A 15,514-nucleotide genomic window follows, 5' to 3' on the forward strand; every position below is an offset into this window, starting at 1 on the left:
TATTATGCTGAGTTGGCTACACTTCAAAAAAATATATTTTAAAGTATGTTTTTGATATAAAAATATGCATTATTTATAGTAATGTTTGATACAATGTTTAAATAAAGGATAGCATAAAAGTCAATTTTTTTAAATTATTTCTTGTCTATTTTTAAATTATAAGACAGGCATTATTATAGACGGACATACCCATGCATAGACATGAAATTGTCACATCTGTAAAAGGATTAAAACATTAAAGACTTCTACCAAATTTTCAAAAGAAAACTTAGTAATTATATTTATTTATTTATTACTAACCATCACTTATACAAGTGAATCCATCTTCTAATAGTGTATAGCCCTTCACACATTCACATGCTGTAAAATTGCCTTGACTACTACACAACTGACTACAAAGTCCCCATCTTTGGCACTTATGAGGAACTGTAAAAAAATAAATAAATAAAAACAAGTATTAATTAATAAAAATAAAAACAAACAAATTGACATAACATGAAAAAATATTTTTTTAATAACAAGAATTGTTTATATCATACATAATTATATCAACTTTGGTTGACTGGTAAACTCTAGTCACTTTTCACTGTTTACATCTAATTGAATGGCCATACTAAAAGTCAAACTGAATACAGTATCTGGCTTGCTACTTCTCACATCAAGATCAGTTGTCATTCAATTAAATTATAAATCCAATTTGTTGTTAGCTGAAATTTTGCATACTGAATTTCCTGCTAAAAAGAATAACAGGTTTTCCATGTAAATGGTTATTTATCTGAATATATAATAAATAACTTTACAATAAATAATACAATCTATAATAACTTGTCTAAGTTTCTTAACAGAATTTATTGTGCCTGGCAACCTGGCTATCAGCTCCTTTTCTCAGATATCTCAAATGCATTTAATAGTCTCTTGACTTCATTATCAGTTTATCAGAAACTTAATTTTATATCCTCAGACCACAGTAGGCCTTCTCGAAATTATTCTACAGCCCAGATTCCTATGAATCACATTTAATAACATGGAGTACTTCTCAAAAACACTGACTGTCATATTCCAAGGTGGTACACATTCTTTCTCTCCTTTCCTTTTTACTGCTATTTTATTTCCTTTTCTCAAAAATCACAACTTTCATTTGCAGACTCATGGAAACAAGCAGCAAAAAATGCCAACCTTTTAAACAATCTGTTATCCCTCTTTGTGAACTACTTGAAATTTTTGGGGATGGCCAGTAAACCAAACAAATCAACTGTCTTTTAACTTCTCTTTATCAAACTTATCTTTTAATTTTTGATTTGTTATCAATGATGATCTATTAATCCCCAAAATAGAGACCAAATTTAAGTCTAAATTCTCATTTCAGTCTCTCATAAAAATGTTATACAATAAAACACTTTAAGGAATTTGTCTCTTTATGATTTACTGTTTCTCAGTAACTCTCATCTTTTTAGTGTGATGCTTTCTTTTATTTCTATTAAGTCCCATTCTTTACTTGTGTCTCGGCAGTTTAATATGGGGGAAAATTTATTTTTCCCCATATTCTTGGTTATCCTTAATTAACAATTTCTCTATTGATGTGCATAGTTTTGTCCATGATTCAGCTGCATTTCTATTCTCAATATATAAACTTTTTTGAGCATAAATTCAAATATTGCAGAGTATAACAATTTTTAACAGAATTTTTCGTTGTTGGAAACCTTTCTTGCCCTAGCTCACTTGCGGTGCAAATAATTGTTATATGTGCTGTATATAGTTAATACATCAGATTGGTCCACTTGATATTGATGGGTCAAGTGTTGATGATCCTGCTCAGGTTTGTTTGTTGTTTGTTATTTGGTTTTTAGGAGCATTAGCAACTAAGGCCATATTGCTCCGGGATATTCGGTGGTCATTTTCGGACCTTTCCGTATCCTCCGTATTTGGTGGTGACGGGCTCGAACCCCGGTCTAATCAAGAAGCGTGTGCTACGCACTGCTGCTCCTTCCCACCTGGCTACGGAGGCGCCGTCCTGCTCAGGTAGCTAACAAACTAAATGAATATTTTGCATCGACATTCACACATGAGGAGTTATTCAGCGAGGGGAATGCCAGAGGTGTATTCAACTCTAGCAGTAAGCTACAGAATCTTGAAATAACTGGGAGTAAAGTGGAGGAGAAACTGTTGAAGATAAACACAAGAAAGGCACCCGGGGTGGATGGGATCTATCCAGTTATATTAAAGGAGGCAGCAAAGGAAGTAAGCAAACCCTTAGCCATAATTATGAGAGCTTCCTTGGACTCAGGGGAGGTACCCATAGACTGGAAATGTGCAAATGTGACCCCAATTCACAAAGGAGGATCAAAGGCTGACACAAGTAATTATAGACCTGTGAGCTTAACTTCTGTTCCAGGAAAATTAATGGAGGCACTGGTTAAAGAAGCACTGCAGGATCATTTAGACAAGACTTCAGTTATAGCTCAGACACAGCATGGTTTTGTTAAGGGGAAATCTTGCCTGACCAACTTGATTGGATACTATGATGCAGTCACAAAAGAACTGGATGCAGGGAATAACTTTGATATTATATACTTGGATCTTAGAAAGGCTTTTGATACTGTTGCACATGGAAGACTGCTACACAAATTGGAGCAGTGTGACATTGGAGGCAAATTGCTGCTATGGGTGGTTGAGGGGGAGAAGACAGAGAGTGGTAATCAATGGATACTGCTCATCGTGGACTGATGTTATTAGTGGAGTCCCTCAGGGCTCAGTGTTGGGTCCATTATTGTTTTCTGTATTTATAAATGATATTGATGATGGTATATCGGGATTAATGTCCAAGTTTGCAGACGATACAAAGGTTGGCAGGGTTGTCAAGGACACTACTGACACTATGCTGCTGCAACAGGATCTGGAAAGGTTGAGCAGATGGGCTGAGAGGTGGCAAATGAAGTTTAACATTGACAAATGTAAAGTACTACACATGGGAAACAGCAACCCCAGAGCAACGTATCAACTCTGTGGTACAACACTGACAGTGGTAGAGAATGAAAGGGACTTGGGGGTGGTTGTGCAGGCAGATATGAAGTTCTCTGAGCAGTGCAGACGGGCTGCAAGAGTAGCTCATGGAGTATTGTCAATGATATACAGAAATTTTTCCAGCAGGGATAAGGAGGTGATTATTCCATTGTATAAGGCGATGGTCAGGCCACACCTAGAGTACTGTATACAGGTCTGGAGGCCTCATTTCAAGAAGGATGTAGAGCTGCTGGAACGAGTACAGAGAAGGGCAACAAGATTAGTGAATGGAACAAAGGGGTGCTCTTACGAAGAAAGGCTTAAGTTTTGCAAATTACAGTGTCTGGAGACTAGGCACCAGCGAGGTGATCTGATAGAGGTGTATAAAGCCTTGAATGGTTTAAGCATGCTCAATGCCGATGGGATTCTTCCTCTAGCTCAGAATAATCACCTGAGAGGGCATAAATTCAAATTGAGGAAAGACAGATGTAGGATGGACGTGCGGAAATTTGCCTTTAGGCAGCGGGTGGTTGGTTGGTGGAACAGACTTCCATCCCTTGTGGTGGAGGTTGATAGCCTAAATAAGTTTAAGGCTCAGCTGGACAGGTATTTTGAACGAACAGAGGGGTGAAGTGGAAGTGGTTTTTTTTTTTTTTTTGGCTGATGCTGCATAAGCTTGCTTTCTTGCATCAAATGCCTCTACTAATGCTAATGCTAATGCTAAATACACATTTAAAATAAAATTCAGAATAAAAATGAGGATAAGTAGAACAAAGACAGAATATATGGTATTGAATAGAGAAGTTGAGAGTTCTATAAAACTGCAGGAGGAAAAGCTACCATCTGTTTCAAAATTTAAGTATCTGGGGTCGAACATTGAGAGGGATGGAGGATAGAGTGCAGAAATACACACACAGTGCAATGTATTTCTGCACTCAATTTATTTCCAGAAAACGGCAGTTGAATGAATAAACGAGGAAGATGAAAAGTTGGTTCAGTGAGTTTGAAGTTGGACAGTAAATGGATGTTGGCTGGTGCCGGCACGTGTTCAGACTGTTTTGAAAGAGAGAGTGGGAATTATAGAAGCCAATTCGGACGAACAGTGCCCATGGAAGTATCTGTAGAAGAGGCATGCAGCAGAAACAGTAAGTCTATGAAATAGCAAGTGGAGAGACTCTGTTAGAGATGAATCATTAATTAACCTAACTGCCCTCTTCTGAATGGAATCAAGAAGCCTGAGAGAGGTTTTGGGGGTACCACCCCAGATGTGGGAACAATATTCCATGCCAGGACGGATTTGCGATTTATACAGAGTGAGCAGCTATTTGAAAGAAAAGTAATGCCGACAGTGAAAGATCAAACCGAGTTTTTTAGATGCAGAGGAAGCAATATTTGTAATGTGCTTGTGCACAAGAGAGATTAGAAGTCAGGGTAATCCCCAAAAGAGATATATCATTTTGCCTAGAAATCAGAGTGTCCCTAAAGATAAGCATAGAAGCAGAAGAATCCTTTTTGCGAGATATAAGACAAGACTGAGTCTTAGAAGGGTTGAAATCAACTAAGTTGTCTTTGCCCCACTGGAGAATTATCTGAAGATCGGCATTTAAGAAATTGGTAGCAGATTTTCGAGAAGTTGAAGCTGATTGAGCAGGGCAAGGTTTCTCAAAATGGAAAGTAGAATGCAATGTGCTATTATCGCAAAACTATGGATAGGATTTCCAGTCAATGGAAGAAGGTCATTAATATACAAGAGGAAAAGAGTGGGGGAAAGAACTGAACCTTGGGGGACAGCGGCATTAGTGGAAAAGTTAGAAGACAGAGAGCCATCTACCATCACCCTCAGTGAGCGATCAGAGAGAAAACTGGATAACCAATTACTAAAAACAGTTGGCAAGCCATAAGATGGAAGCTTGTTTAGAAGACCTTTATGCCAAACACGATCGAAAGCCTTTGAGATATCAAGATCAACTACTTGTGTTTCACCAAACCTTTCCATTGAATTAGTCCATAAATGGGTAACATAAGCCAGAATATCACCAGTGGATTGACACTGACGGAATCCATACTGGCAATGGCTGATCAGACGGAAGGTTTCTAGGTAGTTTAAGAGTTGGCGGTTAATTGATTTCTCCATTACTTTAGAAAGGGTAGAAGTAATTGCAATGGGACGATAATTGGATGGGAGGGATTTGTCACCCTTTTTAGGAACTGGCTGGATATGAGCAAATTTCCAAGTAGAAGGAAAAACAACTTTGGAATAAGAAAGTGAAAAAAGGCGGCAAAGAATAGGAGTAAGTTCAGGAGCACAGGTTTTGAGAACAAGTGGAGAAATACCATCGGGATCTGGAGCTTTCTTAGCATCAAGATTCAAAATCCTTCTGACATCCTTTTGATGGAAGACCACAGAGGCATTGAATGGAGCATGTTGGGAATGGTGGGAGGTGTTTTACCAAGATCATTAATACATAAGTTGGAAGAAAAATGGGATGCTAGCAGGTCAGCTTTATCCTTGTCTGAAGTAACAACAGAACAATCTGGTTTGGAAAGAGGCGGGAGCAGAGATTAGCATTAGCATTAGCATTAGCAGAGGCATATGATGCAAGAAAGCAAGCTTATTCAGCATCAGCCAAAAAAAAAAAAAAAAAAAAAACACACACCACTCCCATTTCACCCCTCCGTTCGTTCGAAATACCTGTCCAGTTGAGCTTTAAATTTGTTTAGGCTATCAACTTCAACAACAAGTGATGGAAGTCGGTTCCACCAACCAACCACCCGCTGGCCAAAGGCAAATTTCCGCACATCTATCCGACATCCGTCCTTCCTCAATTTGAATTTATGCCCTCTGAGGTGATTATTCTGAGAAAGATGAAGAATCCCATTGGCATTGAGCATGCTCAAACCATTCAAAGCCTTATACACCTCTATCAGATCACCTCGCCGGTGCCTAGTCTCCAGACTCTGTAATTTGCAAAACTTAAGCCTTTCTTCGTAAGAGCAACCCTTTGTTCCATTTACTAATCTTGTTGCCCTTCTCTGTACCCGTTCCAGCAGCTCTACATCCTTCTTGAAATGAGGCCTCCAGACCTGTATACAGTACTCAAGATGTGGCCTTACCATTGCCTTATACAAGGGAATAATCACCTCCTTATCCCTGCTAGAAAAATTCCTGTATATCATTGACAAGACACCATGAGCTACTCTTGCAGCTCGTCTGCACTGCTCAGAGAACTTCATATCTGCCTGCACAATTACCCCCAGGTCCTTTTCATTCTCCACCACTGTCAGTGTAGTACCGCAGAGTTGATACGTTGCTCTGGGGTTACTGTTTCCCATATGCAGCACTTTACATTTGTCGATGTTAAACCTCATTTGCCACCTCTCAGCCCATCTGTTCAACCTTTCCAGATCCTGTTGCAGCAGCATAGCGTCAGTATTGTCCTTAACGACCCTGCCAACCTTTGTATCATCTGCAAACTTGGACATTAAACTTGATATCCCATCATCAATATCATTCATAAACACCGAAAACAACAACGGACCCAACACTGAACCTTGAGGAACTCCACTAATAACATTAGTCCACGTTGAGCAGTGTCCATTGATTACCACTCTCTGTCTTCTGCCACTCAACCATCCCCTTATCCATAGCAGCAATTTGCCTCCAATGCCACACTGCTCCAATTTGTGCAGCAGTCTTCCATGTGCAACAGTATCAAAAGCCTTTCTAAGATCCAAATATATAATATCAAAGTTATTCCCTGCATCCAGTTCTTTTGTGACTACATCATAGTATCCAATCAAATTGGTCAGGCAAGACCTGCCCTTAACAAAACCATGCTGCGTCTGAGCTATAACTGAATTCTTGTCTAGATGATCCTGCAGTGCTTCTTTAACCAGTGCCTCCATTAATTTACCTGGAACAGAAGTTAAACTAACAGGTCTATAATTATTTGTGTCAGCCTTTGATCCTCCTTTGTGAATTGGGGTTACATTTGCACATCTCCAGTCTATGGGCACCTCCCCTGAGTCCAAAGAAGCTCTCATAATTATGGCTAGGGGTTTGCATACTTCCTTTGCTGCCTCCTTTAATATAACTGGATAGATCCCATCCACCCCAGGTGCCTTTTTTATGTTTATCCTCAACAATCTCTCCTCCACTTTCCTCTCAGTTATTACAAAATCATCCAGCTCACTGCCAATGTTTACTTTACCTACATCATTCTCCTTCCTGAATAACTCCTCATGCGTGAATGTAGATGCAAAATACTCGTTTAGATTGTTAGCCACCTGAGCAGGAACCTCAACTGTTGAACCATCAATATCCAGTGGACCAATCTGATTCATCCCTTTCCTTTTCGAGTTCAAGTATGTAAAGAACTCTTTTCTGTTTTTCTTTGCATCCTTTGCCAAGGATTTTTCATAGTCTGCCTTTGCCTGCCTAATCTCCTTTGTGACTTGGTTACAGACCAACTTATATCTATCATAGGCTTCCATGTCACCCATTAATTTGTATGTATCCCATGCATTTTTCTTCTCTGCCACATGTCTCATTAGTTCATCTGACAACCATTTAGGCCTAAACCTTGAACAATATTTCTTAGTTGGTATGTAAAGCCTGGTAGCCTCCAAGATTAGTTCCTTGAATGCTTCCCATTTTGAGTTTGCTGTTGGTAACATCATCAGTTGGTCCCACTGTATAGAATTTAAATACTGTCTCAGACCATCATAGTCGCCTTTACGAAAACAAAAACCCTTCCCTTTACCTCTGATGGTAGTTACCTCCTTGAGTAAATCCCACTTCAACACACTGTGATCACTGCCACCTAGTGGTTCATTTATCTGCAGGTTCTTAATGCAAGAAGAATCACTACTGATAATCAGATCAAGAGTATTGCTCCCTCTTGTTGCCTCACGAACATGCTGATGTAGAAAACAATCATCCAATAAATCCACAAAAGCCTTGCTAGTGTGCGAGTGACCAACCCACAAATTCCAGTCAATATCTGGGAAATTAAAGTCCCCCATTATAAGACTCTCAGATTTACTGGCCCACTCTATTTCCCTGTACAATATCTTATTATACTCATCAGAGTCATTAGGCCTATAGCACACTCCTACTCTCAATTTTGATTTCCCTATGCTTATGTCGCACCAAACTGACTCGACACTGCCCTGTCCATCGATGTCGACTGGCTTCACTTCCTTGGACTTTATGTGTTTCTTAATTAATAGCATAACCCCTCCTCCCCTCCTGTCCTGTCTATCCTTTCTATACACATTGTATTCCCCAAATTCCAGTTCCGCATTACTTATATCTGTGTGACACCACGTCTCTGATATCCCAACAATATCTGCCTTTGATGTTTTGAGCAATACCTCAAATTCATCAAATTTATTTACCAAACTCCTAGCATTGGTGTACACGCAGGTATACATGCACCTGTTTCTATTCTTAGCTACCCTAACACAACCCATGTGTTTACTTGTACCGCAATGACTACCAGCAGTCTCTGAAATATCCTGCATCTTGTTTTTCAGACTTCTGCTCATTTCAATAGAAGCAGTGCAAGAATCACTTCCACCTCTGCCAGTGGCTACTGTTAATCTATTAGTCCTTGTATCCCCCCCAACTAGCAGTTTTCCGACCCACCTAACACTGCCTCGACAGCATCAGCAAAAATTCTTGCACCCTTTCTATTTAAGTGTATCCCATCCCTGTAGAAGCAATCTCTCCTGTTAACAAATACAGTCCAGGCTGAAAAAAATTCTACCCCTTGAGCCTTGCACAATCCCTCCAGGGCCGAATTGATCGACAAGGCTCTCATCATATACTCCCTCCTATCGTGTCTGGGCAGAATTGCAGACACTTTCAAGTTCAACCCTAATTCACGGCTTTTTTTCAACAGTGACCTGTACTTGCTAAGTAATTCCGCCGGTCTCCTACTCTTAATATCATTAGTGCCAACGTGTACAACTATATCACCTTTTGTGCCCTTAAAAGATGATATCCGCTCTACAACGTCATCAACCTTTGCCCCTGGCAGACATACCCTGGTCCTATTCCACCTATCCTTTTTACATAGTATGTTCCCCGTTTCCCTGACAATAGAGTCACCAACAACTACTAGTTCCTGTGGGACCAGCGCATTCTGCCTAGGGGGCTGCTTCTGTGTTGCCTGATGACCAAGTGCAAGCTCTGGCGTTGATGTGGGCAGCTGAGAGCAGATGGGCAAAAGTTGTGGCCAATAGCTTTGGCAAGAGACCAGAATGCTCGGCTACCATTAGGGCATGAAGCAAGTTGCTTTATACACTGATAATTGCATTTGGATAATGCATTATCCATTGATATTTTGAAATAGTCAAATCTTTAAAATAGAATGAAAACTGCTTCTGCAGACAGGCCAAGTGGTTAGTAAACAAATTTTTATTTGTTTCTATTTCATCTGCAAGGCATGCATTTTTTAAATTGGAAAATATACATCAAAAATATTCTGAATATAAGTTATCCATAGATTTATATACTCTGATCTTTCTAGTTCAGAGTATGAATTTGAAGGGCTTTCATTGATTTATTTAAAGTAATCAGTTCAAAATTGTCATCATAGGAATGAAGGAATGAAGAGAACATTCTGAAAATTTGTTTTTCATATGATTGAAGATTTCAGTGAAGGGGAACTCATTTCACCATAATACCGTAATGTAAAAACCCACAGAATTCCAGTTATTATCGGTATTATCGCAAATGCAATAAGATTAAGTTTACCACAAATTTATACTCGATTGTGAGAAGAAAAGCTCAATAAACCGGAAAGTGCAAATTGTTTTTATTAGCATTAGCATGGAACATAACACAAGAAAGAAACCTTATATAGCATCAGCCAAAAAAAAAAAACACACAGACCCTTCTCATTTTACCCATCCACTCGCTCCAAATGTTTATCTAGTTCTGATTTGAATCTGTTTAAGCTATCAACTTCTACAACAATACATGGAAGTTAGTTCCACCAATCAACCACCCGCTGGCTAAAGGCAAACTTCCGCACATCTATCCTACAACCGTCTTTCCTCAATTTGAATTTATGCCCTCAGGTGATTATTCTGAGCTGGATAAAGAATCCCATCAGAACTCAGCATGCTCAAACCATTCAAGGATTTATACACCTCTATCAGATCACCTCGCAGGTGCTTAGTCTCCAGACACTTTAATTTGCAAAACTTAAGCTTTACTTCATAAGAGCAATCCTTTGTTCCATTCACTAATCTTGTTGCCCTTCTCTGTACTCATTCCAACAGCTCTACATCATTCTTAAAATGAGGCCTCCAGACCTGTATAAGTACTCAAGTTGTGGCCTGACCATTGCCTTATACAAGGGGATAATCACCTCTTTATTCCTGCTAGAAAAATTCCTGTAAGACACTAAGAGCTACTCTTGCAGACTGTCTGCACTGCTCAGAAAACTTCACATCTGTTTGCACAATTACCTCCACGTCCTTTTCACTCTACCTTTGTCAGTGTAGTACCGCACAGTTGATACGTTACTCTGGGGTTACTGCTTCCCATATGCAGTACTTTACATTTGTCAATATTAAACTTCAGTTGCTCAACTTTTCTAGATCCTGTTGCAGCAGCTTACTGTCATTAGCATCATTAATAACCCTGCCAACCTTTGTATCGTCTGCAAACTTGGACATTAAGCCTGATATACCAGATATTCTGTATTCATCAATATCACTGATGAATACAGAAAACAATGGACCCAACACTGAACCTTGGGAGACTCCACTAATAACATTAGTCCATGAAGAGCAGTGTCCATTGATTACCATTCTGTCTTCTCCCACTCAACCATCTCTTTATCCATAGCAGATATTACTGCAGATATTTCATATCTGCAGTAACTTTTCCGGCATCCCCCCCCCCATACTTCTCCTTCAACCCATGCATGGTACTAAGTACTATAGGTTTTGATACCTTTCGTGTTTGGGGTTTTCATTAAAAAAAAAAAAAAAAAAAAGTAACTAGTATGGCTGAGTCCTTTTACTGCTAACAAATAAAGAAATCCTTGTTACAATTCACTCTCTTAGCTAACTACTTCTCATAATCTGTGTTAGCACAGTTAACTCTCTGCAGGATTCCTGGTCTGCTAATAACTTATGCAGCTTCCTTCCTTAAAGCATTTTGTTATCCCTTTTGTTCTTTACCTTGACCAATGTGTTTTTCTTGAAATTAAAAGCAGCAGCTTTAAAAAATAACTTTTATATATATGCTGTAGAGACGGAAATCAGAGTTTTTGTAGCAATAACAAGCTGTTGTTGTTGTTTGGTTTTTAAGAGCATTAGCAACTAAGGCCATATTGTTCTGGGAATATGCGGTGGTCATTCCCTGATCTTTCCGCATCCTCTGTATTTGGTGGTCACGGGCTCGAACCCCAGGTCTAATCAAGTAGCATGTGCTATGCACTGCTGCTCCTGCCCACCTGGCTATGGAGGCACCGCAATAACAAGCAACCAAAAGTGTGGACAATTATAGAAAATCTTCAGGCACTACATTTTATTTCCTTATTCTGTCTTATGAAGTATCATGATGTTAAATCATGGTACTTCATAAGGCCAGGACACTTCAATGTATGGGTGAAGAATTTAAAAATTATATTTATTAGAGTTGATTAGAGTAAGTTGTCCATTTTATAATGAGTAACTTGCTTAATAGTTGGGGATTTCCCCAACTATTAAAGTTGGGGAAATTAATAGTTGGCCCATTTCTCTTCAGGTCTGAGGGCGGTCAGCAGCACGGTCTGATGGGTATCTGCAAGATACCCAAAACATCACACTATTGTATATATTAGTTTAGGCTATGCTTAAGAAAATATATATTAAAAACTACGTGGTAAAAAGAGTGGTTAATTATACATATTAATAACTTGCTTAACTCACACTTACTGCACTCAAAAAATTTGGAATTTAATGACAGCTTGAATTATTAAGTGATACACATCTAAACACTTATGAAAGTTTTATTCGTATTGAATGCAAAACTTTTAATATTCTTTTCTTCATATAAATGAAGAAAATGTAAATGAAATATTATCAGAATGTTATCTAAATCATTATTGCTTTTGTTAATTTGCTCATCAGAAGCAGAATTTACATGAATTGTATTATCTACTAGTGAGTTATTTTCACTAGTCAATGCTAGTGATACAAAAACACCAAGTACAGAAAGACAAACAACAATGAATTTTTCACTGTGAAAAAACATTTTCACAGTGAAAATTTTTTTTTTTTTTTTTTAGGATTATCCACAGGTGAGAAGACTACCTCAAGTAAAGGTATGAGATTAATACTTTTACATGCTGCAAATGATCACTTTGTTCCTGCAGCAGAAATGTATTTACAGGCCAGAAATATATCATTTGGATGGACTGTGTTTGAGATGTGGTTTAAAGAAAGTTTATTAATCAACATTCAGCCAAATAGTGTAATTGTATTAGACAATGTTCCAGACCATTCATCTAAAATATTACAATGAAATCAATATGGAAAGCTTGTACACATGCATGGTTATTTTCCAAAATTTAGCATGCTTCTGCTTGACTTAAACCAGAATTGCCAGATATAGTTAATTATTATTATAATTAGCCATGTGGTGCAAGGAAGCCTGAGGCTTTTGCTGAACCAGCCAAAAAAAAAAAAAAAAAGAGTTACCCTGAGAGAGAGAGAGAGAGAGGGAGAGAAAAAAAACAAGAGTCAGAAGTAAAAGGAAATCACCAAGAAAGAGAAGAATGATATCCAGCTCAGGACCCTGGGTGTGCCAAGCAAGCCCATACTCACCAGATGTGAGATAATCAGTTCTTTTTGCTTATTGTGTACAAACAATTGCTTTGAATGGACATAATTTCCTCCTCTTATCATGATTATAAAGAAACGGAGGAAACTGTGACAGGGTCGTGAGCTATATATCATCATTCTTCTCAATCTTGACGATTCCCTTCTACTTCTGACTCTCTCTCTCTCTCTCTCTCTCTCTCTCTCATGGTAATGCAGGAATTTTTTTTTTTTTTTTTGTTGGTGCAGCAAGCCTCAGGCTTCCTTGCACCATTGGCTATAATAATAATTTCATTGCTCGTTCAATTGAACTGAACACATCTGGAATAAATGAAAGGCTACACTGCTTTTTAAAACATTTACAATGGCAGAAGTGGGGAAGTAACCCAAGGAAATGCAATATATTTGCACCCCTAAATAAATAAATAGTTCCCTGTAGACATGCGCACGATGGAAAATTCCATCCCCCCCATCGCTATTCACCTGTAAACAACTGATACGTCGCCTAAACAATGGATTGGAGACTACCGGTATATCAGAGTAGACTTAATTTTCATATTTCTTACCCCCGCCCTTCAGTTATTTGCATTTTACTAAGTGAACGGACATTCAGTAAAGAGTACTTTTTATAATCTTATAATAGTATTGTACATTCTGGTTGTCTTCGGCTTACGACATGCTAAATTTTAAGGTGACACTTTTAATTACTTTTCCATATGAAGCAATTAAAACTGTTCATTTGAGAATTGTTAAAATTAAAACTGAATGTGTAACTATAGTGAAAGCGATTATAACATTAATTTCGAGTTAGTTTCCTTACTTTTCTTTATTTTTCCCCTCTTTAATCTTGACTGTTCGATTAGCTAATTTTATAAGCTGACTTTTTGCGGGTGAAGAATCTACTATCCTTACAATGATAAAACCTATAATCCTTGCAATGATGAATTACAATGTTCAGTTCTCCTGCAGATTTCTGCTCAGTAATTCTACTACAAATTATTGATTATTTTACGTGCAGATAATGTAACCGATTTTAAATAAGCTTTTCACAATAACTTTCGGTGCTTTTTTGATTCATTTTTATTCACAGCTTTATGACATTAAACTATACTGAATACTAAGCACGTATTACGTGGTGAAGGCATTTTATAACTTGTATTCACAAGCAGCGTGCTTGTAAATACAAAATATTACGTAATTGTGAAAAGCTCACACTTACCCTGAGTTTTCTCAACTGAAGCAAAGATGGTGCCGTTATGAACGTTTTTGGGATTATACCTCTTGTTGGAATGTGCTCCTGAAACTAAGAGAGGAACACGTGTATTTAAGCCCTGTTTGTATTCATCCACTTGCACTGATATTAAAGATTCGGAGGTAACTGAAACAATAAAGCTTATATAAAAGAATTGGAAATGCATCGTAAATCAAAAGGTTGTGCAACAGAACTAGATTAAATATGAGTTGTTTTTCCTCTAGGAGAAAAAGAGGGAGAGGGGACCTACTATAAAAAGCACCCGCTCCCTATGATATCCACTCACAGCACGTCCGTCTCAAAACAGGCGCGCGTAAAAATTTAACGGTTATGTGAAGGTTTTCGTGAGTAGGATTTATCTTCACCTACTGATAATAATATCACACCTTATTGTATAAAAAAAAAAAAAGAATAAATAAATAAAACTTTTGCGGCCACCATACGTATACACAACCTAGTGACCTACAACAGTATAATAAGCCGGTCTACGTGCGGTATTCTTTGAGCATGCGTCAAATATACAATAGCGCCACCCTTGTATTGGATTTCACTTAGTTGTTACTACACATTGTAGTAAAAATTCAGCTGTTCTAATTACATAATTTTAGAGAAAAGAAAAAATGATGAAACGGGTTGATCACTTCTAAATATCTAGCTAGATCTGCCCTATATTTAAATACAACATGGGCAAGATGTTTTCCTTCCTTTTCAGAGAGAGAGAGAGAGAGACTGCTAGGTTGGGATTTGTTGATAAGCGCAAGGGCAACTAGAACAGTGAGGCGTGCTCAGAACAACGGAGAGTAAATTTTTCATTGGAGAAAAAATAAAATTCCGCCCAAAAGCTGTTAACTAACTGATGTGGCATTGGATCCCTTTATTATTTTGCCAATAATAAATAAATTTCTGTTTATTTTCAAGAAGGCAGAAGAAGCCAGGAGAGTTTTATTTTTTAAAATTAAAAAAAATAATAATAATAAATTCTGTTTATACTCCGACACGACCAAACAGTCAGAGGAGTTCACAAGATAGCCAAAATACAAGAAACAGCACCATATTTAGCAGTAACGGGCTTGAACACCGGTCACTCAAGGCACGTGTACTTATTCAACCGCGCGGCTGACCACACGTCTACTCAAGCAGCATTGTCATTTCCACTGTTTCAGAGGACGTAGCGATTGGCGAAGCACCATACGTTTTAATGCTACTGTTGGACGATGGGATATGTCGATTTCCTAAATAGAATTAACGTATTGATTCCGGGTGTGGAGTATTCTGTGCTTTTCCTTTCTTTCTATTTCTGACTAGACGTCTTATTTCTTTTTGTCTTTTCTGTCTTTCTTAGATCTTTCTTCACACTACTATAGTTTTTTTCTCATCATCAGAATATTGATGAGCTTTGTTTGTCAGCTTCAGTACTAGATAGTAGATCCGTATCCC

The 15,514-nt window shown here is 38.1% G+C and overlaps 1 protein-coding gene across 1 annotated transcript in view; it reads right to left on the bottom strand.

The window, feature by feature from the left end:
- Positions 1 to 14,463, bottom strand: part of LOC150075770 (prolow-density lipoprotein receptor-related protein 1-like) — a 308,354-nt gene extending 293,891 nt beyond the window's left edge. The window contains exons 1-2 of the mRNA XM_090387878.1: positions 14,045 to 14,463; positions 301 to 426 (exon numbers count right to left, since the gene is read on the bottom strand). Of these exons, the coding sequence (XP_090244004.1) occupies positions 301 to 426; positions 14,045 to 14,243 (325 nt within the window). The 5' untranslated portion in view covers positions 14,244 to 14,463. The remainder of the gene's footprint in view (positions 1 to 300; positions 427 to 14,044) is intronic.
- Between the last annotated feature and the right edge of the window lie 1,051 nt (positions 14,464 to 15,514).

This window comes from Mastigoproctus giganteus, chromosome 13, assembly GCF_048544385.1.
Source record: "Mastigoproctus giganteus isolate SK-2022 chromosome 13, ASM4854438v1, whole genome shotgun sequence".
Taxonomy (NCBI): Eukaryota; Metazoa; Arthropoda; class Arachnida; order Uropygi; family Thelyphonidae; genus Mastigoproctus; species Mastigoproctus giganteus.